General features: G+C 38.7%; 1 protein-coding gene across 3 annotated transcripts in view; it reads right to left on the bottom strand.

Annotated features, from left to right (window-relative positions):
* The window catches only part of MAP4 (microtubule associated protein 4), a 151,610-nt gene extending 125,647 nt beyond the window's left edge, over positions 1 to 25,963 (bottom strand). For 2 of the 3 annotated variants that reach the window (XM_033132257.1, XM_033132259.1), the window contains exon 1: positions 3,809 to 3,941. In XM_033132257.1, coding sequence (XP_032988148.1) covers positions 3,809 to 3,870 — 62 coding nt within the window. In that variant the 5' untranslated portion in view covers positions 3,871 to 3,941. Of the gene's footprint in view, positions 1 to 3,808; positions 3,942 to 25,476 lie in introns of those variants that run through there. The other variant, XM_033132255.1, reaches the window with a different exon arrangement.
* Between the last annotated feature and the right edge of the window lie 639 nt (positions 25,964 to 26,602).

Genomic DNA, 26,602 nt, shown 5'->3' with positions numbered 1-26,602 from the left:
CCCATTCACATTATAAACAAAAATTAACTTAAAATGGAACAAAGGCCTAAATGTAACTGCTAAAACTATAAAACTCTTAGAGGAATAAGGAATAAATACAGGAATAAATTTTTATGACCTGAGATTTAGCAATGGTTTCTTAAACATGGCACCAAAAGTACAAGAAACAAACTTAAAAAGTAGATAATTAGACTTGATCAAAATTAAAATCTTTTCTGCTTCAGAAGACACCATCAAGTAAGTGAAAATACACCACAAAGAATGGGAGAAAGTATTTACAAATCATTTCTGATAAGGGACTTGTATCTAGGACATACAAAAAAATTCGTACAACTCAGTAATAAAAAGACAAGACAACCTAATTTAAGGATGGGTAAATGATCTGAACAGACATTTCTCCAAAGATGATACACAAGTATCTAAAACGCATATTAGTCATCAGGAAAATGAAAGTCAAAACCACAATGAGCTACTACTTCATACCCACTAGCTGACTACAATCAAAAGGATAGATAATAACAAGTACTTGAGAGGATGTGGAGAAATTGGAACCCTCCTATACAGCTAATGGAATATAAAAAGGTGCGGCCATTTTGGAAACTGTATGACAATTCCTCAATAGGTTAAACAGAGTTACCATATAATTCAGCAATTCCACTCTTAGATATATACACAAGTAGCCAAGGAAAACATGTCCACACAAAAACTTCCAAGCAAGTGTTCATAGCAGCATTATTCACAACCACCAAAAAGTAGAAACAACCCAAATGTCCATCAACAGATGAATGAAAAAACAAAATGTGGTAAACACATACAACAGAATATTATGTGTCCATAAAAAGGAATGAAGTACTAATATGAGATACAAGATGGATGAACGCTGAAAACATTATGCTAAATCAAAGAAACCCATCACAAAAGACTATATATTGTATTGTCCCATTTATATGAAATGTTCAGAACAGGCAAATCTATAGAGATAGAAAGATTAGTGGTTGCCAAGGGCTGGGGTTGCGGGGTAAAAAGGATGAAGGATTAGGAAGTAATGGCTAAAGAGTAGGGTGTTTCTTCTGGGAGTAATGAAAATATTCTAAAACTGACCATGGTAATAATGGTTACACACATAGTGGATACACTAAAAACCACTGAATTCTACGCTTTAAATGGGTGAATAGTATGGTATGTGAATATCTCAATAGAACTACTACCAAAGAGAGAGGGGGGAGAGAGAGAGAGAGAGAGAGAGAGAGAGAGAACACCAGACACGTGAAACTAACATTTTTCTTCAAGGATGTTTCTTTTCTTGTTACTAAAACAGATATTTCTTTTCAAAAACTACCTTTTTTTTTAAAGCAAAGCCTGCTGGGGAAAAAAACATGCTTTGTTGTTAGATGCATACACAAATTTCTACAAGAAAAGTCTAGAGAGTGCCACTAGAAGCTGAAGAGAAAAATTAAAACTTTCAACAATTAAATATAGGCAGTCTTCATTTTGCAGAGTAGCACAAGGCCATAAAAGTGAAGAAGCAGGCTGAAACCATGCACAAAGACTGTAATATCAATGGCAAAAATTACGATTGGTCTATGATCTTTAAATATTCTTGTTGAAACATTAAAAATTCTGTCAGTTGTAATTTTGTAAAAAAATGAAAAAAACAAGAAAACTAGTATGCATTTAGTACACTTTAAAATATTAGAAACATTGGAAATTATAATGTATAATTTCTTTGAAAAATCTTATCAAGAGTAGTTTGAACAGTGCCAGCCTTCTCATCATGCAACTTATGATATGAAATAGCAAGTTTTCAATGCTTTGGCAATTTGCTTCCAGCATTTTATCTTTTGTGGTTTCAATGTCACAAAGTAGCTTCAAGAGTTCTTTGACTCTGAAATCTCTGCAGTGTCACTTGCTCTGGGTCAGCTCACCTTTTTCACCAAATCATGATCCACCTTTAATTTACATGGAGGAGCTCACCTTCATGGAGTTCCTCTGGCTGAGAATCTTCAGAATGGCGGCAGTGTCACCATTCCCACAGTGAGCCATCACTGATCTAATTCCATTTATGTTCGATTTGAATTTCACTCCACTTTTGGGTTCTTCGCTGCACTTTCATCTTTATTGGCCAGTTCCTTCTCAATTACCCATTTTTGTAAAACATCACATGAGTTTATCACTAGGAGACAAGGAGGCTACACAACTGCATGCTTCGCTATCTGTGCAAGACCTGAGTAACAGGTGTGCAGTGACCGGTCACCAATAGGCTTTGAAAGAAGTGAGATGCTAGATCACTGATCTCATGCACACCTGTTATTTACATAGTAATCCGCAGATAGAAGAGCTAGCAGTGAATTTTGTAGTTGATGCAATTACAGCTAATACACTGTGTAAATTTTGAACTGTGTTATTAGGAGACAGTGTCATTTAACTAAATCACAGTAAGGGAAATTTATGCATATCAGAACCATGCAAAGCAAGGGCTCCCTGTACATCAAATCACAGAATCTCGGCACTTTAGAAAGCTCCTTCGGGTAATCTCACCACAGAGTGGACCCTTGATGTAGGTGACTGGTGACCATCAAGTGATGCACACTGCTTCTCAGGGTGGCGCTTTCACTGCTGAACAGCTCTGATAATTAGAAAAATATAACCCCAAGCTAGCATAATGGTCAAGAGTACAGGTTCTAGAATAAGACTGCCGGACTTCCTATCCTGCTTTCCCTCTGTCCAGCTAGGTAAACTTGGGCAAATTATGGAACCTCTCCATGACTCAGTTTCCTCATCTGTAAAAAAAAAAAATATGTTAAGACCTGTATTCATAGAGTGTTACAGGTTAAATCCATAGAGAGTACTTATTATTTCTAGCACACAGCAAGTGTCCAGTAATGATAACCTCTGTAATTAACCAGATCCATATTATGACTGTAGAGTGCTTGGTCTTCCTATTGTTCCGCATGTGTCTTGGTTCAAACCCTTTCCCGCCTAGACTCTAACAGAGCTCTCTGACAGCTTCTCACCCAGCCCTCCATATGGTCACCAGAATTATCACCCTAAAACTCAAACCTGGGGGCAGCCGAATGGCTCAGTTGGTTAGAGCACAAGCTCTCAACAACAAGGTTGCTGGTTCAATTCCCACATGGGATGGTGGGCTGTGACTCCTGCAACTAAAGATCGCAAACAGCAACTGTACTTGGAGCTGAGCTGCGACCTCCACAACTACTAGATTGAAGGACAACGACTTGGAGCTGATGGGTCCTGGAAAAACACACTGTTTCCCAATATTCCCCAATTAAAAGAAAAATAATTGGAAAAAAAAGATATAATTTCCTTCTCTTTAGACCATCAACAAAATTAAAAAAAAAAAAATCAAACCTGACACCCTTCCGCTTGCCAAATGATTCAGTCTAAACCCATTAGGTAGGACAGAGAAGAGTCCAAGTCCTTGTTTAAGGGCGAGAACGGAGTCATGGTGGCCCAGGGCAGGGTGTCAAAGACCAAGCAGGGTGAGGAAGGAATTCATGTGGTAAGATGGCCTGGCCCAGTGTATTTAACTTACAAGGAATCAGAAGACAGCTACCATTTTAAAAAATGAAATGAATTTCACAAAGTGAGAAAACACAAATAATAGTCCAAGAAGGATGAATTAGGCATATCTTTAAAAAGGAAACTGAACTTTTGGGGCAAGCAGACACAACGACAGTACACCACACATAACCCTGAATCCTTGGAAGTAAGCTGGTGTTTCAATGTTTGTTCATGTTGTTATTTTCTCAGTGCCAATTTTCACTGCACTTACAAAATAAAACTGTACCTGGAATGTTGGTCTCTCCTGAACTTGTTAACAAAAGGAAACTTCTGGTGAAGCCTAATCATCAACTACACAAATACTACGTATTTGGAAAAAATGCTGGTTCTTCAACAACACATCCCTGGTTTCCCCATCCCTGAAAAAGAAAAAGAAAAAGGAAAGTACAAAAGCTAAAAGAATAGTATGAGAGCGAAGAGAAAGAGACAAGAACAAAGAACATGGCAGACAATATTAATTCTAGAACGAAAACAGGCAATAGAGCTGCTTCTGAAGCTGCAACGTGATCAGGACGCAGATACTCTCCCATTCCACCAACATACGACAGCCACGAGATAATGACCCAAGCCATCACCTTCTTTGTATTACAATCTCATACGCTGGCTTTGGATGCTGTGCCTAATCACACCTAGTTCAGGTATCATTACATATATGGCAACAACTAGTATTTAAGAACCAAGTAAATAAAAGCCTGGAAGGAATCGCGGGGCCAGGCTGCATGTCACTGTGCAGAGAACACACACTCTATGGCCAGACCCAGATTTGAATCTTTTTATTGGCTGTGCAACTTGGGCCCTTATCTTTTCTGACCTCTATCATCCTCAACTTTACAAATAAGGAAAATGTCCACACAGAAAGGTTATTATAAGGACTGTGAAACACCCAGTACAAACCTGCCTCAGATTGGTCAAAAGTATGTCATAAAAAAACTTTCTAAACATGCTTATGTTCAATTTTAATATCTCTGGTTTCTTAAGTCACAGCAGTTTAGAAGAAAAAAATTAGCAAACAGAAATAAAGATTTTTTCCCCCCACAGAATAAAGTACAGAGGCAGCAGTAGTACAAAGCAAGCACAAAATCATGGCCATGTGAGGAGCTTAGGGATAAAACCTACAACAAATGTGAAGGATATGATTCTATACTACAGTCTCTCATATTTGCTGTACAAAATGATGACAAGTCACAGGAAAAAATTATATTTGGGATGTAATAATCACTTCCTAAATATGAATTCCTTTTATGCAAAGTTCAAGTATACACAGATTACATTTATTTTAATAAAATAGATTCAACTTAAGTATAAGAAATTCTCATGGGATACTGGAATACTTAAAAATAGAGAACTGGGTAACTGGGGAAAGAAAGGGGACCTAAGCGCACAGAAGTCGTATCTGGAACACAGTCTAAGAAGAGATGGAGACAGCTGGCTGTGGAACTGCACTTACACAGGAACAAAAGGTGAATCAATAGGGTTGACGATGGCAGATCAGTATTAGCACCTTCTTGTAAACAGGAACACAGCAAGGGTCATAACCCGTATTGTATGAGGTGGGGAAAGTGGAGAAAATATCCCTGAATACATGTGGATTCGCTCAGTAATAGGTTTAACTTGTGCTTTGTCCATCTCAAGAATCCAAGTTACTCTGCATCTCCCTATCGATTTGATCCAGGATAAAACACAGTGGGTAAAAAAACACACATTTTAAAAGCAATTTGACATAATTAAGTGTAAGACCATACAGGAAAGTCTTAGTGTTTACACATTCAATAAAACATTGAAAATTTAAATGCAAATACCGAAACTACAAAATAACTGAAAATTATGAATTTAAGGTATGTGAAGTTTTTTACTATTTAATGAGCTGTCTGCTCTGTTTTTTTTAAAGAACTATAAAAAATATAAAGGCACTTCTGTCAACTAAAATAAAAAACAGTGACAATACTAAATGCCGGTGAGGATGTAGAGAAATTGGATCTCTCATACACTGCTGGGAATGTAAATGAGCACAACCAATCTAGAAAAGATTGTGACAATTTCTTTAAAAAAGTAAACATACACTTATCATACAACCCAGCAATCACACTCTTGGGTATTTATCCCAAAGAAAAGAAGACTTATGTTCACTCAAAAACCCCTACATAAATGCTCATAGCAGATTTATTCCTAACAACAAAATATGAACCAACCCAAATGACTTTCGACAGTATAAAGCAAAACACACAACACCCATACTATGTAATATGTAATATTACTTAGCTACAAAAAGGAACAAACTATTGATACAAACAACTTGGATGGGCCACAAGGGCACTATCCTTAGTGGAAAAAGCTAATCTCAAAAGGTCACATACTGTATGATTCCAATCTTACGTTTTTGTCAAAATGACAAAACTATAAAGATAGAGAACAAATTAGTGGTTGCCAAGACAAGGAGAAGTGGGGGGAGGGGTTTTCAAGAACTACATTCACACACACACACACACACACACACACACACACACACAAACACAGATGAATGTTTAAAAAACAGTGAAAACTGCGTAAGGTCTGTAGTGAACAATAATGTCAATTTCCTGATTTTGATATTATACTATAACTATATAAGATGTCACTCTTGGGGGTAGCTGGAGGAAGGTACAACAGACTCTGTACTCTTTCCAACTTCCTGTCAGTCTGTAATATTTCCAAATAAAAAGTTAAAAAATAAAATAAGGACTTTATGGATTCTTTTTTTAATGGATTCACTTTCAAGTTCCACCGAGAAGCATTATACAGTGGCTAGAAAAGCATGAGGTGACTACCATTTATTGTGGGGTGATCTCTAGCTGTTTCCTTATCTGTAAGAGGATAATTATTAAAGTCTTACTAAAGTCCTCAATTGCAAATTCTCCTATCAAGAAGACTCTCAGGATACTAAATAATTAAGTTCCAACCCCAGAAATCAAAATAAAATACTGAAAAATTTAACTACGTAAAAAATTTTTTTAATTTCATTAAAAAAAAATACCATAAGTAAAGTCAAAAGGCCACACCACAGCCAGCCTCCAATTTCATTTCTACAGCTGGTTGAGACTTTTAAAATGATTTCCACTAAAATAATACCTTTGAAACAAACTATAAAATCAAACCCCAGTGCACATTCTTTTATGTGATCATTGATTTTGGCGGGATAGAAGGGTTAAGGGAGGAACCACAGTCAATACAGCAACGTGGGTCACCAATTTATTCATCAATTGTGCAATAACAAAGAATCACTTTAATTCAAACTACCACCATATATCTTGCTCATTCAACAAATCAAGCTTTGGGCTACGATTCACTCACTGCTTTCAGTTAGTACATCTTATACTAAACTAAACTGCGTCTCTTAGGTCCCTAAGATTCCCTTTTCTATTCATCTGTGTATCCTCAATGAATTCAAAGATTTGATATAAATTATAAATCTAGCATACAAAATAATATCCTACTGCCAATGTGAGGGCTAAACTTTTGATCTTGCAACTGTTTAGTCTTATTCTCTGCCAGAACAGTTTCTCAACTTGCCCTATGCAACTGTCATTTTGGACCAGATAATTCTTTGTGGTGGGTTACATCCTGTGCATTGTAAGATGTTTAGCAGCATCCCTGGCCTCCACCCACGAGATGCCAATAGCACCCTCCCAGTTGTGACAATGAACAACATCTCCAGACATTGTGAAATGTCCCGTTGGGGGTAAAATCACATCTCCATCCCCACTTCCACTGAGAACCACTATTATAGATCATCAAAATCATTTGAGAAATTTTTTTTATTAAATTTTATTGGGGAATATTGGGGAACAGTGTGTTTCTCCAGGGCCCATCAGCTCCAAGTCGTTGTCCTTCAATCTAGTTGTGGAGGGTGCAGTCACTGGCCCATGTGGGAATCGAACCGGCAACCCTGCTGTTCAGAGCTCGCGCTCCAACCAACTGAGCCATCCGCTGCCCAGTGAGAAACTTTTTTTAAAATTCAGATTCTGCCACTTCACACCGCATAGGATGGATATAATCAAAAGACAGATAACAAGTGTTAGTAATAATGTATAGAAACTACAACACTCACATGCTCCTACAGGGAATGGAAAATGGTACGGCCACTTTGGAAAACAATACGGCAATTCCTCAGAAGGTTACATATACAGTTACCATATGACTCAGCAATTCCACCCCAAGCATATATCCAAGAAAAATGAAAACAAATGTCCACGCAGAAACATGTACTCGAATGTTCATAGTAGCATTATTCGTAATAGCCAAAAACGAGAAACCCAAATGTCCATCAACTTATGACCAGATAAACCAAATGTGGTCTATCCATACAATAGACCATTACATGCCCATATTAAGGAACATGCTATAACACAGATGAACCTTGAAAACATTACGCTAAGTCAAAGAAGTCAGTCACAAAAGACCACCTAGTATATGATTCCAGAATAGGCAAATCTATAGAGAGATAAAGTAAATTAGTTGTTGTCTAGGGCTGGGGGTGTTTGGAGGGAAGATAAAGGGGCTAAGGAAGGGAGGGGTTTTTTTGGGGGGGTCTAATAAAAATTATCTAAAATTGATTGTGGTGATTGATGCACAACTCTGAAAATACTAAAAACCACTAAAATGCATGCTTTCAATGGGTGAATTGTACAGTATGTGAATTATACCTCAATAAAGCTGTTGAAAAATTCAGATTCTGGACTCCACTCATATCTAATGAATCAGAATCAAAGGCAGAAAGCCAAAACTATTTTAAAAGACCATCCACATGATCCAAAATGAAGCTTGTCTGAGACATTTGTGCTACACTGCCAGATAGAGACAAACATCCAAACCACAAGCTGCAGAAACTGGCAAAGAGGAAACAGAGCTTGCGAAGCACTTCTCAATGGTTAACTGCTTGTAAAAGTATATGAAAACTGAGTAAGTTGGTAATGTTTTCCATTTTTCTAAATTTAATTTTTTCACAGCATTACTTATCACTTTTGCAAAGGAAAAAATATATAATTATTGTTTAAAATATAATCAATAATATATTTCAATTTCATATCTAATTAATGGCTCCATGTGAAATTGAAAGATAGCTTCCTAAACAAATTATGACATATGCCACTTTCATGTTTCAAGAAATCAAAACTGGGAGGGGGGTGGTAGATGAGGGTAAAGGGAATCAAATAAATATATGGTGAGAAATGACAACGTGAACACACAATGTGATATATAGAGATGATGTATTACAGAATTGTATACCTGAAATCTATGTAACTTTACTAACAATTGTCACCCTAATAAACTTTAATTAAAAAAAAAAGAAATAGAAACATCGAAACTACAACAACTCCAAATACTTCTACATCTATGTTCCTTTGTAAAGTGATTTTATTATTCCAGTTGTCTCCCTTATACACAGGGGATATATTCCAAGAGCCCCAGTGGATGCCTGACGCCGTGGATAGTACCAAACCCTATATAGACTGTTTGTTCCTACACATACATACCTATGATAACGTTTAATTTATAAATTGGGCACAGTAAGAGATTAACAACAATAATAATAAAATGTAACAATTATAGCAATATACTATAACAAGTTACATAAATGTGGTCTTTCTCTCTCTCTCTCTCTTTCTCTGTCTCTCTGTCTCTCTCTCTCTCTTTCTCTCCCTCCCTCTCAAAATATCTTACTGTACTGTACTCATCCTTCTGGTGACGATGTGAAATGATACAATGCCTACATGATGAGATGGGATGAGGTGAAATTTCCCATTTAGCATTTCCGGGCCATGGCTGACAGCAGGTATCTGAAACCACGGAAAGCAAAACTGCACATGGGGGGAACTTCTGTATTGGTTTTGATTTGACTTACACTGCTGCTATTCACATCATACTAAGGAAAAGACTACACAAAGTGGGGGAGAAATGAAACTGAGTAATAATTTTTAATTAGACCTGTTACCTGAATCTGGATAGTTAATGCTAAAAATCCCAGTCTATGAAATCTAAACTTCCCAATAAATCAAAACATCTGGAAGTATATTACTGCATACCAATTAGAAAAAGTTGTACTATGGAAAAAGATTTAAGTCATTCTGGCTTATGTTTTGCAAATTCCAGCAGAAAACTAATGCTAGGGTTCACTGAAACAAACACTGCTACTATCTCCCATTTCCTCCAAGAACAAACAAGAAAGCCATTATTATCTCTGATTTTCTTCTGAAAAATATAATGAGCCCTCACGATATTCTGGAAAATCTGAACAAAAATTTTAATCAAAATAGCACTTGTAAAGATATGTGGATAATTTTATTTTTAATCTTTAAAGTCTACATACCTACCCAAACATCCAGAGTTTCTGAAACAAATGGCTAAATCTGGTTTACTTCAGATTCCCTTTACTGGGAAAGCAATGTCTAAACACTGAGATTCATGTGAAACAGTACATCCTTTATATGAACAGGAAATATCTTTCAGGCCCTTGACCTAAGGGAGTAACACATACCAATGATCGTACATATTGAACGTACATATTACAACTTAATTGATACACCAAAACTGCTATTACACGTTAAGTACTTATTAACACAGAATGATGCTTATAATTAGGTGGAGCGTTCTTAAATAGAATCAACAGTTCTTAATTTTAGCAAGAAAAATACATATTCATGAAGAATATATAGCAAAATGTCATTTTTAATACTTTTTGTATTTTCTAAATTTTCTACATTAAATATATATTCTTAGAAAAGTAAATGTCATTTTAAAAACAACTACATAAAATACTCTTTTGCTTCTGGGAAGACGGAGAAGACCTACTTTTCCCTATTCCTCCAACTAGGTACAACTAAAAAGCCTGGACATTACACATAAAACAAATATAAGACTCTGAAAGGTGGAAGAAGGCAAAAAGGCTAGGGACCTTGGGAACCGAGAAATAATACAGTGACAAGTTATCTGGGTTTTCTTTTTGCCTTACGTATCTCAGAATTAGAAGGGAAGAGGCTGGCAACCCAGAAACGGCTAAGAGTGCAGACAAGAAAAACCCCAATAAAAGCCTGTTCTCTTTATTTAGCCAAAGGACCAGGAGTGGGGCAGCTTAGCAAGACAGAAGTCTTTTAGACACTAACCACTGTACTCCAGCCAAACACACCACAGAAAACACTGTGGCCCAACACCACCCAGACAGCAAAGGCCGAGTGGGGAACCAACCTCTTCCCCTCTCTGGAGGAGCACCCACATCCCCTCCAGGAGGAAGTCAGAAGGACAAGAGGGGAACCAGGACTCTCCTGCCAGCAGACCAGTGAAAATGGGCAACCGTGTGTCACTGAAGACCACTACGGAGCCTAGACTTCCAACGTATTATATCAATATAAATGGCATTTCTTTGAAAACTAAACATGCAGCTACCATGTGACCCAGCAATCGCACTCCGAGGCATGCTGCCAAACTGTTTTCCAGAATGGCTCTACCATTTACCGTTAACTGTTTCATGTCAACAAGACCCTAGTTGTAATACTGTTTTGCAAAATATTACCATGGCAGGGTAACTGGGTGAAGGGCCCAGGGGGTCTCTATTATTTTCTTACAACTGCATGTGAACGTATAATTATATCCAAGTTAAAAGCTTAATTTTTAAAAAAAGAATTTTTAAAAAAAGAAATCTTATATTGAAAACTGACATATATACTAAATATTTGGAATTCTTAAGACAGGGCTGAGTTACATATTCTTATATTCTTAGCATCTAAGCCAAAACCTATAACATATTAGGTACTCAAAAAATATTTCTTGAATTAGATTGAATAATATAATCAGCATTTCTACTTTCATCACAAGCTAGGCTGCTTTCTTCTGGATAGGCTCTACATTACTCATGTCTCTGAAATTGTGCCCCTTAAAACTGAACACAATACTTAAGGTATGAAATGTCATGCTCCCTTCTAAGGATCCTTAAATTTGTAATCCTAAGAATCTATTACCTTTATGCTTCTGAATGCCTGAATAATACCATCTCCCCATTACTGTATCAAAGTCAACAAAAAGCATTTGAAAACCTTTTAAAGAGTATTTTTTAAATTATTTTTTAAAGAATGTTTAAATAACTATCCACCTCCACTAATTAAAAATTAATGAAAAGAATCTGAATTGTTGGTTCTGAGTCAATTCAACAAAGCATCCTTGAACTACTTAGGGCAGGGGTGTCAAAACTGCGGCCCACGGGCCAACTGTGGTCCGCAATCCATTGCTAATTGGCCCGCAGCAAATTGCAAAAATATATTTAACTTAAATAAACCAGGTGAGGCAATACATACTTCACCTCGATTGAGTGGCCCAGCTGTTTGTGTATTTTATCGCATATGGCTCTTGGTAAAAAACGTTGAAAAAAGTTTGGACACCCCTGACTTAGGGCCTTTATTTGAATCCAGTTAGTCATTCAGATCTCTACACAATTTGTATAGCATTCATAGTGTATTATCACGACACTATTATTACAATAGTCCACCATTTCTTTTATTTTACAACTTACTTTTTAAAAATAACCTGCAGCACTTATTACAGTGCTATGTACCTAGAAGATATATAAATATCTGTGGTATTAAATTGACATAGTAAAAAGAATGCTAGAGGTTAAACGACTCCTGACTCACCTACAAATTAGGTATGTGACCTCAAAGAAGACAACTGTTCTGGGCCTCAAATGGTTTCATGAGTCCATGAATTTCATGTTTCATAGCCAATTTACTACATATACAGTCCAATGAAACTTAGGGGCAATGCGGTTTCTATGGAAAACACCAATACACCACCAATTAATTTCATACACAGCAAAATTATTCTTTGATTTGGATCACTAGGCAATACCTTATCAGCAATTTAAAGAGTCACATATCTCTTAATTCTCACAAGCCTGTGAGGTGGGTATTATCAGCCCTCTGATTTTGTAAATAAAGAAACAGATTCACTGATCTGCTCCAGATCTCAGCTGTTAAGTGGTAGAATTGGAACTTGAACCCTGCTTTTTTTGACACCTGGGCCAGTGCTGTTACTGGCATAGTACAGTTTTCTACCACAGGTAATTGCAGTTTATTTATTGCGGCTAGTCTCCCTCAGACTCTCAGACCAACTTGCGTTTGGAAGGCACCTCTGCCCCTACACAGGCTGGTTTGGCCCCGACGCATCTCAGTAAGCCTCAGCTACACTAAGCATATAAAACTGGCCAGAATACCCTTCAAACATTTATTGTGCCCCTATTATTAACGGTACCCCATTTTGGCTGCTAAGGTACAGCTGCCTGGGTAGCCTGCTGACATTCACTCTTAAGTTATACCCCGCCCAAGAGAATCATGCTTAACGGACAGTGATTGAGTACTAGGCAATGGGCTGTCAGGAAACCTCATTCTCACTGATCCTATCTTACCTTTGATTTTTTGGAATATGACTATACCGATGTCACTGTCTAAGAAAATCCGTTGTGATTAAAACTGAGATTTTTCCGGGAAGCCAGTTTGCTCAATGGTTAGAGCGCAGTGCGCATAACACCAAGGTCCCCGGTTTGATTCCCACATGGGCCAGTGAGCTGCGCCTTCCACAACTAGTTTGAAAACAACGACTGACTCGACTTGACTTGGAGCTGATGGGTCCTGGAAAAACACACTGTTCCCCAATATTCACCAATAAAAAATAAAAATTAAAAAAACTGAGATTTTCCCACTTTTAACCTATTTAAATTAGCAATTTTTAATGACAATTCTCACTAACAAGGGTATGATGATGGGCTTCAGTAAGAACGCACAATCTCCCAGAAAGCAATTTTGCAAAATGAATCAAAAGCCTTAAATTTACACATCTTATAACCTAGTAATTAAACATATATTTAAGAATCTATCACAATGTAGAAAAATTGGAGCCTTCATGCATTATTGGTGAGCAGTCAAATGGTGCAGCCACTTTTGGAAACACTTTTAGTATGGTAGTTACTCAAGAAGTTAAACAGAATTACCATATGACCCAGCAATTTCACTCCGAAGTATATGAGCAAGAGATATGAAAACACATGTCCACACAAAAACTTAAACACAAATGTCCATAGTAGCATTATTCGTAATAGCTAAAAACTAGAAACAACTCAATGTCCATCAACTTATAAACAAAATGTAGTATTTCCATACAAAGGAATGTTACGCGCTCATAAAAAGGATGATGCTACAACACGAACCTTGAAAATATGCTCGGTGAGAGATATCAGACACAAAAGGCCAGCTATTGTATAATTCTATTTATATTAAATACCCAGAATAGGGAAATCCACAGAGACAGAAAGGAAATTAGTGGGTGTTAGGGGATGGGAGAAAGGAGGTAGGAAAATGACTGCTAATGGGTGCGAAGGGTCTTTTGGAGTAATGAAATATTCAAAAATTAAATAGCAGTGATGATGGAACAACTTTGAAAATATATTAAAAACCACTGAAAAAGTCAATTTTATGGTATGTAAATTATATCCCAATAAATCTGTTATAAAAAGAGAATCTATCATAATAAAAATCTGAACTATAAACAGAGCCTTATGTATAAAAATAACAGCCAAAACGGAAAAAACTGTCTATATGCAGTAACAAGGGAAAGCTAACATCAAAATCTGTCCACATATCATGCAACATCATGCAGCCATTAAAGATTATCTTTACAAATAGCTTTTAATAATATGGGAAATTATGCTATCTTAAGTTTTTAAAAAGCAATAGAGAAGATTATTAGCAGACACATGTAAGTAAAAAAACATACACACACAGAAGAAAGACTGTAAGGGAATACGCCCAATTGTTAAAGTGGTCATCTCTGGGAGATAAGTGTTCAGATGATTATTTTTGCCTTGATACTTTTCTGTATTTTCCCAATTTTCATTATATTCAATGAACAAGTATTTTTTAATAATAAAAGATTATTTAGAAAAACATCCACGTGTAGTCTTAAAGGAAAACAAATGAAGGATTTCTAATCTCACGTTCACTACCACTTCTCACGGAACTTCAGTATGTCTGGAGATTGCTACTGTACAGATCAGCATTCCTGACGAGCTGGTTTGTCAGTTTCCCTTACCCCCCAACCTGAGTACCACAAATCGCTAAATAAGATGGTTCAGCAATGTCCTTCATGTTTCCATTGCCAACAAAGTCCAAAACTAGTAGAGCCCAGTCTCCTTCAGACCCAAAATGCTCTAACAGATTGATATCAATACTACAAAACAGTTGTGCATATCTTTTCTCACAAGCTTACACAAACATTCTCCTATGAACTCCAGAACATTAAATGATTTTCTTAGAAGGGAAATTAAGAATGAGGCAGGCATCCTGCCAAAAAATAAAATCAATCAAATCTCTAGATCTAACTAAAAGTTTACAAGAAATACATGGTAGAACAAGAAACATGTTACAAACCATCAGCAAGATGCAAGCAGCAAAATCCAGCATATGAAAAATTCTACAAGACAAATAACCCAGTTTTTTTCAATATACAAATTGCAAGGAAAAAAAAAGGAGATCTTGTTAAAGGGAACTTAAGAGACATTATCAACAGAATGAAGACCGTATTTTAATCCTGTTCAAACTGACCATCTGCAAAAAAAAAAAAAAAAAAAAAAAATTTATGAAATAGCAAGGAAACTGAATATTAATTGGGTATTTTGTCAAATTTTGAGGTTCTCTATATTGTGGTTATATTTAAAACATAAGTACTGGGCAGTTGGATGGCTCAGTTGGTTAGAGCGCGAGCTCTGAACAACAGGGTTGAGGTTCGATTCCCACATGGGCCAGTGGGCTGTGCCCTCCACAACTATATTGAAGACAACGAGCTGTCACAGATTCCCGAAGGGCAGCCGGATGGCTCAGTCAGAGCACGAGCTCTCAACAACAAGGTTGCCGGTTCAATTCCCTCATGGGATGGTGGGCTGCACCCCCTACAACTAAAGATTAAAAACGGTGACTGGATTGAAGCTGAGCTGCACCCTCCACAACTAGATTGAAGGACAATGACTTGGAGCTGATGGGCCCTGGAGAAACACACTGTGCCCCAATATTCCCCCAATAAAATTTAAAAAAAAAGAAAAAAAGAATGAGGGACACAAAAATGACTTATGAAATCAATGCAACTGTGGAACTTTGGGAAATACAAACTTCAAGTCATGCTAAAAAGTTGCCCTATGATGAGACAAAGTTATATATGGACACTACCAGATCACATTTAGAGCTTAACAGGACAGACTAATACAGGTATACTTCCTGCCCCTATATTTCTCTACTAGAGCTGAAAAACGGATTCGAGAGGGTACAATTAATTACTCTGGAGTTCCTCAACCACCTAACCATGCAGCCCATGGCTACTTTCAGAAGTTCCTAAGTTGGCCTAGCCAGCAGTTTACCTTGATTGCTGATGACGCTGAATTTTTTACAACAAAAAAATTTTCAGAGACCCCAGATTTACACATATTATTCACCACCACCTATGGAATGGCCAGCCTATTACATTGAGAATCCATTCTTCAAGAAATCATCTTAACTAATTAAAAAGGAAATGTGAATTCTCTACTCCCACTTCTTGAGGAATAGGATGCTCTTTTTTGTCCCCTCTTCTTCCGCCTCCCCACCCCCCACTCCGGTTCAAGCCGGTTTCTCAGTCTAGTTGTGTAGGACACAGCTCCCTTGCCAATGCTGGTATTGTGAGCCTTGCATCCCCCCTACCCCCCCGGCTGAAGCAATCGGTCGGTCTCTCACGGTAGCCCACGGCAGCACACAGCAGCCCATGGCAGCTCACGCCAACCTCCGGCTGCTCACGGCAGCCCAGCTGCAGGGAGAACTGTTGTTCACAATCTTAGCTGTAGAGGACACAGCTCACTGGCCCATGTGGGAATCGAACCAGCAACCTTGGCGTTAGGAGCATGGTGCTCCAAACCACCTGAGCCACCGGGCCAGCCCAGGACGCTTTTTAAAAGCATTTCTTCATGTCGCATAACGTAAGGTGCACAGAAAATTAAAAAAAAAAAAAAAAAAAGAACCGGCCAGATACTGCCCTTTGACAGCAAATGTTTTGTTTCCCTTGTCTCTCTGTGATTTAGTAAACAAGAGGAAAAGAAAATGAGAGAGCTTGAGTTTACTCAAGAAAAAATGTGAATGAAGACTTAACAAACAGCATAACCAAACACATTACCGTAAGTACTCCTAGGTTCATGAAAAAAAGAACTGTTTTGTGAATAAGGACAAAATACATTTCCCCCAGAGAAATAATACATAAGATCAAATTAAGGTTCCTATTCTAACACAGAGAAATTTATGATCCAAAGTATTCTGAATTCCAGAAACAATGGATAATTAGGGGCAAGAAGTATACAGAGGAGACATAGAAGTGAGAAGAATTAACTTTCCTAAACCTCCGGAAACATTTTATAATAGGTAGAAATAGTCTTACAATAGTCTGTGCTTCCCTTCTGGGCCATTTTCTGTGGCATTAAGCTACATCAAACTGCACTGCAATGACATTGTAGTGGACACTACTCCAGTATTAACTGAATATACATTTGGCAATAGGGAAAGAGAAATGAAATACAAGACATAGTCTGAATTCAAAAGGATCTCAGTCCAGTGTAAAGGCATACTCGTATATAAGTAAGAAAACAATGGGAAAATCCAAAGGAATCCACATAAAACTATCAGAGCTAATAATAAACAAGTTCAGCAAGTTTGCAGAACGCCAGATCAACATACAAAAATCAGTTGTATTTCTATGCACTAGCAATCAACAATCTGAAAATGAAATTAAGAAAACAATTCCATTTAAAATAGCACCGAAAATACAATGCTTAGAAATAAATGTGACCAAAGAAGTGCAAGACTTGTGCATTGAAAACTATTAAATATTGTTGAAAGAAATTGGAAGACGTAAATAAATGGAAAGACATTCCATGTTCATGGATTGGGAGACTTAACATTGTTAAGATGGCAATACTCTCATTCAATACAGTCCCTATCAAAATTCCAACTGATCTTTCTGTAGAAATGGACAAGCTGATCCTAAAATTCATATGGGCATGCATGGGATCCAGACTAGCCAAAACAATGTTGAAAAGAACAAAGTTAGAGGAATCTCACGTCCCGATGTCAACATATACTACAAAGCCACAGTAATCAAGACAGTGTGATGCTGGCATAAGGACAGACATCTAGGTCAATGGAATGAATTGAAAGTCCAAAAATAAACCCATACATCTAAGGCCAATAGATTTTCAACATGAATGCCAAGACAATTCAATGGGAAAAGAAAAGTCTTTCCAACAAATTGCACAAGAACAAGTAAACGTCCACATGCCAAAAAAAATGAAAACAATATGAATTCCTACCTCATACGTATATAAAAATTAACTCAAAATGGATCAAAAACCTAAATATCCACTAAAACTATAAAACTCTTGAAAGAAACATAGGTAGAAATCTTTAGTGATCTTGGAAAAGGCAACAATTTCTTAGATGTGACACCCAAAGCACAAGCAACCAAGGAAAAAAACAAATAGGATTTTATCAAAATTTGAAACATTTGTGCTTCAAAGGATATTACCAAGAAAGTGAAAATACAAAACAACCCACAGAATAGAGAAAACATTTAACAAATCATATATCTGATAAGGAATGTGTATATAGACTACATAAAGAACTCTTATAATTCAACAATAAGAACCTAATTAAAAATGGGCAAAGGATCTGAATACATTTCTCCAAAGACATACAAATGGCCAATAAGCACATTAGTCATCAGGGAAATCAAAATCACAGTAAGTATCACTTCACATCCACCAGGATGGAATCAAAAAAATACAGAATAGCAGGAATATGCGAGAATGTGGAAAAACTGGAACTCCCATATACTGCTAATGGGAACATAAAATGGTGTGGCCACTCTGGAAAACAGTCTGGAAGTTCCTCGAAAGGTTAAGCATAGAGTTACCATATGACCCAGTAATTCCAGTCATAGGTATATACAAGATAAATAAAAACATATGTCCACACAAAAATTTGTATACAAATGTTCATAGCAACATTATTCCTACTAGCTAAAAAGTGGAAATGTGATGAAAGAATTTTTTAAATGTAGTATACCCATACAGTATTATTCAGCCATAAAAAGGAATGAAGTACTGATACACATTGGATGAACTTTGAAAACAACATGGATGAACTTTGAAAACATTATCTAAGTGAAGAAAGCCAGATACAAAAGGCCATATATTGCATGATTCCATTTATGTAAGTCCAGAATAGGCAAATCCATAGATTCATGGCTGCCAGCTGCTGGGGAAGGAGCGGGGAGTGGGGATGGGAAGTGATTGCTACTGAGTTTGGGATTTCTTGATTTCTTTTGTGGATGATGAAAACGTTCTGGAATTAGTGACAATGGTTGCAAAACACTGTGAATATACCAAAACCCACAATGACCTGTATGCTTGAAAATGGTGGATTTTATTGTATGTGAATTATATCTTAATTTTTTTTTAAAGATGGAATGACATATGCCCTAAGATATATATTGGTGAAAACACCAAAGAGTACTACTTAACCAAGACTAGGGTAGAAAGTGGTCAGCAAGCCTTTCTACATGTGACATCTGCGCTGATCCGAGGGGAAGTTAGTCTGCAAGTCTGCCTTATTCCCTGCTCCCTCCCCTCCCCAGTCCACCCTAAACTCAGAATCTATCACTTTACCTGTACCAAAGGAACGCTCACTCCCCAATAAAATTTACTTCAATAAAAATATGTTCTACCTATAAGCAAACGACAGCGCTCTCTTAAATCCTCCCAGTGTATTTCTATTCCTAAGAGATAATGGATTAACCCAAATAAATATGATTGAGAATTTCAGACAGTTTAACAAAAATAGAGCTCACAGAGGAGTCACTACAGGAAGCAACCTTTTTCTTAAGAGTCTTTTTCCTCCACTCCCACTCACCATCTATCCACAATGTCCCCTAAATTTTTTTTTTTCTTCTTTAGAACATGAATCTTCTCTAAAAGCTTTAAGTTTTTCCACAGCAGTCTCAATGTGTGTGTGGTGGGGATGGGGGTGAGGTGGAATAATGGGATAGATGCCATACTATTTTATGTGTGAATCATTTCTAAGTCAGAACCTATACTTAGTCATAATAAAGAATCATATAACCTAACTTCAATCAATAATCAATAAGTACCACTAGAAAAAAAACTAGCTGTGCCTTCAGAGTTTTAAGAGGTAAAATATTTTAATTACAATTTTGCACACAAACTATAGCAGAAAATCAGATCCAAAATCTCTTGGAAATACTAAAGTCAGAAAAGTCAGAAACAAGGAGAAAATAAAGCATAAAGTTTTGTTTCTAACTGCATACTACTAAGATCTGATCTTGGCACTTTCTAGGTGAATATTTTCTTAACCATTCAAGTAAAAACAAAGAAAAAACATACCAAAAAAATATGTATCAAAGTTATAGACGTGGTAAGGATAGCCAAGGTAATAGAATCAGGATTCCAAAAGTCCCCTTTGGACTAATGGACAGAAAGAAAATAGGAGTGTAAAAAAGTCCACCACACAGGATCAGAAAGCCAACCAATCAAAGACAAAGACCTTGCGACAACACGGATGGACCTAGAGGTTACTATGCTTAGTGAAATAAGACTCAGACCAAGAAAGACAAATACCACATGATCTCTCTTATATGTGGAATCTAAAGAACAAAATAAACGAACAAACAAAACAGAAACAGACCCACAGACACAGAAAACAAACTGATGGTTACTAGATGGGAGGAAGGTTGGTGGGGGAGGCTGGATAAGGTGAAGAAATTAAAAAGTACAAATTAATAGTTACTGGAGAGTCACAGGGATACAAATTACAGTATGGGGAATACAGTCAATAGCATTGTAAAAACTGTATATGGTGTCAGGTGGGTAAAGACTTATTGGGGGAAATCACTTCATAAGTTATGTAAATGTCTAACCACTACGCTATACACCTGAAACGAACATAAAATAATATTGAATGTCAACTATAATTTTAAAAAATAGTCATAGGGATGTGTAGTGCAGCATGAGGAATATAGTCAACAATGTTCTAATAACTATGTACAGTATTGGGTGGGTAGTAGACTTGTTGGGGTGATCCCTTTGTGAGTTATGTAAATGTCTGATAACCATGTTCTTCAGTACGCCTGAATTGATTTCAAAATAATCATTAAGTACTTTTAACAAAAGAAATAAAAGTCCCTATGGTTTAGAAATATACATTGAAATATTTATAGGTGAAACCATATGAAGTCTGGCATTTGCTCCTAAGAAATAAGGGCAACAGGAGGCTATAGATTGAACAAGATTATCCAGGAGTTGATCACTGAACCTGAGTGGAGATTCTTTATTCTATTCTCTCTACTTTTGTATTGAAATTTTTTATAATGAAAGGTTTAAAATGTCAAAAAAAAAGAGTAAATAAATCAGATTTCAAGAAAAAAAAAAAAAACTTGGGTTAATGGCATTTCTAGAGAAAACACCTAGAGGTGAGCTTATGCAGGACAAATATAAACTAACACTGAAAAGTGGATATTGAAAAAAAAAGAACCTAAAATATTCTAAAGCAGCACTGATAAAAACTGACTAAGTGGTAAGCTCCCTAAGGGCAGGCGTCATTTAAATTCCTAATCACTTCACTTCCAGGGCCTAACACAGTATCTGAATCAGACCATATCTGACAAACTGTACCATGTCTCCAGGATGATGCCCCACATAGTACTGTTTCCCCGAAAATAAGACATAGCCAGACAATCAGCTTTAATTCATCTTTTGGAGCAAAAAGTAATATAAGACCCGGTCTTATTTCATTATAATATAAGACCGGGTCTTATCTAACATAATATAAAATAAGACCAGGTCTTATATTAATTTTTGCTCCAAAGGACGCATTAGAGCTGATTGTCCAGCTAGGTCTTCTTTTCGGGGAAACATGGTAAAAGGTTTGGAAAGCACATTTCACAAGAGGTAGCTGGGAGAAAAGAACTGTTTAGTCTGGAAAAGAAAAACCTTAGTTGGGAGAGAAAACTGCCATTGAATAGCTGTGGAGTGGAGATTAATTGTAGACAGCAAAATTAGAACCAGTGAACAGAAGCTGCAGGGAGGCAGGTACAAGATCATTATCAGGGAAGTGTTCCTAAAATGACAAATTCGCAAACCTGGAATTAACAGCCACCAGCTGTGAAGTCCCTGTCTTGGGGAAACTTGCACAGAGGGCTGGAGTAATCACTGTATTGTGTGAAAAAATACACTAAATTATATCTAAGATCTCTCCCAATTCTATGATTCTACAAGAAAGAAGTCCAGAAAAGGAATTATTCTTGCTCACAACACTGCCAAAGTTTTAAAAAAAAAAATCTAAAAACCAGAAACTTCTTTATTAAAACAAGGAATCCCACTGAGAAGAGACAGACAGTTTGACTTTTTAGTCATGATATTTGATATGAAGAGGCTGCTTTGCTTGAGATCAAGCATAGCACTGGGAGTGAGAATAGGTCAATTCCAGCTACAGTCACTTCCTGTTTGGCCAGGAGCAAATGATTTCACCTCTCCACTTGAGGTGAAAAATAGAAATTGAAAATACCAACGTTATAGATGTATAATTTAAATTAGTTAACAACTAATCTCCAAAATGCTTTGGAAATTTATGTGGCAATTGAAACTACATTCTCCCATTTTTTACACATATACTAGGGTTGAACAGCTAAGTAAATCTATTATAAATAACAAGAGTCACATTTCTCACTGTCAGAGAAAGAAGTTACTAATAAGCAAGGAGAAGAATGCTAGAATGAATTGTGGTGCTGGATTAGAGTCACAGAGACCAGTATGAACTCATGTTTATTTTTATATACAGATAGATACTGAAATAAACATAGACGTGTGTGTATACCTGGGTCAGTATACATACGTGTATCTCCTAGCTCTATTCCCTAAGAGGACCTAGAAGCAAACCCCAACGGCAATGGGTACACCCAGTTCATTCAGAAACCAGATCTTGGTTTCTAAATATTTTTCCCCAATAAAAGAAACCAGGGCTCCTTGCAGAAACGGATGATTCTAGGGCTGGGGTAGGGACAATACAAGATGAGACAAGCATCTTGTAGCACCAGAAAATAAAAGAGCTCCCTCTCACCCCAAAAAAAGGACATGTCAAAAGAACATCGGTGGCAATTGACCAAAGCTGGAAAAATTTGAGCAACAAATTATATAGTATTGAATTACAACCCAAAGAAAAAAATATTCAGGAATCCATACTAATATAAATGACTGAATAAATAATGGAGGAAAGGTACAAATCTTCCTTGAAGAAGGATTCCAAATAACAAATGGAGGAGGAATGAGGGAATTAGAACATCACCACTAGAATAACACACTAGTAATTGTTGCTACAGACAGGTTTCACTAATGAATGCTAAAGTTAGTGAATGGCAGACTTGAAGGAAAAATCAGATCTTTGTACACACACACACATATATGTGTGTGTATATATATATATATATATAAATTAATTACTATGGTTGATTTTAACAATGTTCACAAATTCTTTGATATTTGTCCCTTCAAGAAGTGAAGCTTAATTCTCTTCCTCTGGAGTGTGGGCTTGACTTGGTGACTCATTTCTAGCTTCTAACAAAATAAGGAAACAGAAAAATAGTCACTTTAGTGAAACCAGGCAGACACTACCTTAAATCAAGTTAACACCAGTAATAAGATATGTTCATATCATGTATCCCCTGATATGAGATATGATGTGTCAAGGACATAACATCTCTACAGTGTTCTTCCCTAAAATGTAGAACCTCAGGCTAATCATGAGAAAACATCAGAAAACCCAAATTCAGGAACATTCTACAAATTACTGATCACTACTCTTCAAAGGTGCCCAGAAACAAAGGAGGTAGCCTCGCCAGTGGATAATTAATTCCAGTTGTGTACATGGCATTTAATACTTTCAATGTCAATAAAATTGGTATCAGGTTTATCAGTCTCTGAGGGAGGGGTGTTACTTTACATGAACAAATTCTCAAGAGCTTGATCACTCCTGGGTGAACCAAAACTTTCCAGTGTCTGAATTACTGCATAGGGTCAGAGACACCTTGGTGTGGATGCCACTTCTGCTACTTAACTATCTGAGTGACCTCTAAGTCCTGTCAGTCTCAATTTCCACATCTGTAAATAAATACAGACAACTAGTACTTGGAAGATGGCGAGTGCTCAAAAAGGGATAGCTTTATTATTTTTAAGCTAAATTTGAAAAGAAGAGTATAATGGAGGTTAAAACATTTTATTTGAAAGGAAGGAGTAGGAACCATCAAACAACATCAAAGTAAAAACAACCCCTGAAGAGAGATGCCCCGCTCTACAGAGCTAAGAGCAAAGTTGAAAAGTTCCAAGTCAAGTACCTGCTGCACTGTACGAATGGAGTCTCTTGCTTAGCAACTCGAATGTTGTCTACCAAACACCCGGCCTGTAATAGTGAGAGCATGACAACTGTTCACTCTAAATCCATGTGCTCAGCTTGGATTCAGGGCTGATTTACAAAAATAGCTGCTGCCGCGGCCGCTCTTTCAATCTCTTTCAGCTGATGACTGGGCAGTGTTACCCTATAGGCCTACAGCAGCTGTATTCCCTCACCACACCCATTTCTCTGCCTACCCAGCCCAGCAGACAGCACCCCCCACCCCCATCTCTGCAGCGTACTATTCTCCCTCTTCCTGGGCTGAGTGAGCAAATCACAAGCACAAATATCCCCTGATGCAATGCCACAACCATCCCTGGGAAAGAGCAGAAGCAGTTGCCAAAAGCGCAGCAGCAGGAAAATGGGCGGGAGACACACACAGAGCAAGAAAGACTGCAATGCTATGCAACCAGAGGGAATCGAGAGGCCCTGGGGAGCAATACTGTAACTGGACCAGAGGAGGGGAAGGAGAAAAGGGGGTTTCCAGGAGAAAACTGGGTAATAGTAATCTTCCCGAGAAGCACGTTTCACCCTCAGTCTGGGTCCTAAAACACAAACCTTAGCGTAACCACTGCTTCCTCCCAAAAGCAGCAAATGCACGTAATTTACAGGTTCCTGGATGGAAGCAAAACCCCAACATTCCCCCACGGGGTAATCTCACGAAAGAAGAGTTCACACAACACACGAGCGGACGAGCTGGTCCATGTGCTAAATCACAATCTCGCTTCTGAGTAACGTTTCCAACTGCCCCTCCTGGCCCCTGGCCCCATCCCCACCCTTACTGCGACACCTTCGCACACCAGCAGCCAGACACATGCTTAGTCCCCAAACAGTACGAGGGGCCGACGCAGGCAGAAGGAGAGCCCAGGTCAGGCCGGGGTTCTCCAGACCACTCCGCAGCCCCTCCCATAACCCTTGACTAGACACCCTCTCCAAGGCTCACCTCAGCCCCACCTCAACTGACCCCCAAAAGCCTCACAGAACGACCTTTGCGTTCTCCGACGTCCCCGAGCCCCACCCAGACTGCAGCCGACCCCTCGCTCGTCAGGCGCAGCCCCATCACGAGCCCGAAGCACGCCTTTCGGCCCCACCGCTCCAGGCCCCCGAAAATGAACCCCTCATGCCGCCCGGCCGGGCGGGCCCCAGATTGTGCCTTGAAGACTCGAAACATCACGTCCGCAGGCCCCCTGCCTGGCCATCCCCGCGCCCCGCAGGCCGGTGGCCACCGCCCTTCCCCGCCTCAGACGGCCCCCTGAGGGGTGCCGGGAGACCGCGGTGCCAGGTTCGGGCAGCCCCCGGGACAGTGAGGAGGCCGCCACTCGGATCGGGCCCCGCCTGCCGCCGCACTTACCCGCCGCCGCCGCGCCGGAGCCAGAGCCAGAGGGAGCCTGGAGAGGGCCGGGAGGAGCCGGGAGGAGCCGGGAGCCAGCAAGCGAACCCGAGGGGCGGGACGCAGGGAGGTGGCCGCTTCCTCGTCGCCCTCTTGAGGGCCGGAGCGTGGGAGGGGCGCCGCCGCCGCCTATCCCGCGGGCGCCGCTGCTCCGACCAATAAACGCGGCGAGGGGTGGGCAGAGGGCCGCGGCGGACCAATGGGCGCCGGCCCCGCCGCCTCGACCTTGCCGAGGTAGCAGCGCGAGCTGAGGGCCGTTGGGGGCGAGGTACGCATGGGGGGCTGAGTACTGTTCCCCGGCCGCTAATGTAGAAGCGGCGGGCGGGCGGACCCACCACCCAGCTGCTCTGTGACAGTCGTCGCTTCCTCTTAGAACTTGGGTGCCTGCAACGAGGAGGATGCGAGCGGCCAGGAACACGAAGCCAGGGCCGGGTCTCCCCGCTAGCCGGGCCTGTGAGCTCTGTGATGTAACCTGGGCGGGGCGCGGGGCGGGGCCTACAGCGCCCGCCAGCTGGTCGCTGGAAGGAACCGTAGGGGGACTAGGGTGTGGCTGGGGGGAGCCTTTCCAGAGCTGCTTTGGTACCAGTCACCAGTGACGTGGCTGGTGCAAGATGAGATGTGCTTAATGTAGAATACATACCAAATTTCCGAGACTTAATACCAAAAATATATAAAATATCATTCATAATTTTATATTGATCATAAGTTGGATAATTACAAAATTGAGTACAGTTTTGGATATATTTGGTTAAATAAAATATACTTAAGATAATTTCATATTTCGTTTTGCTTTTTAAAATGTGGCCACTAGAAAACTGAAAATGACTATTTGGTTCACATTGTATTTCTGCTGTATGGCACTGATACAGAATGAAAAATGATAGCTTACACCTCTTGAGTGCTTACTATGTTCCAGGCTCTCTTATAAGTATGTGACACCTAATAACTCATTTAATCGTCACAACAATCCTATATGGTTAGTATTGATGTCCTCATTCGCATTTTACAGCCGAGGAAACAAACACAGCAGTTTAGTAACTTACCTAATGTCAGAAAGCCAGTAATCTGCAGAGTGTGGCTTTAAATC

Source organism: Rhinolophus ferrumequinum, chromosome 17 (assembly GCF_004115265.2).
Source record: "Rhinolophus ferrumequinum isolate MPI-CBG mRhiFer1 chromosome 17, mRhiFer1_v1.p, whole genome shotgun sequence".
Classification (NCBI taxonomy): Eukaryota; Metazoa; Chordata; class Mammalia; order Chiroptera; family Rhinolophidae; genus Rhinolophus; species Rhinolophus ferrumequinum.
The sequence above is the reverse complement of the archived record's forward strand: the minus strand, read 5'-3'. Positions and strand labels throughout refer to the sequence as shown.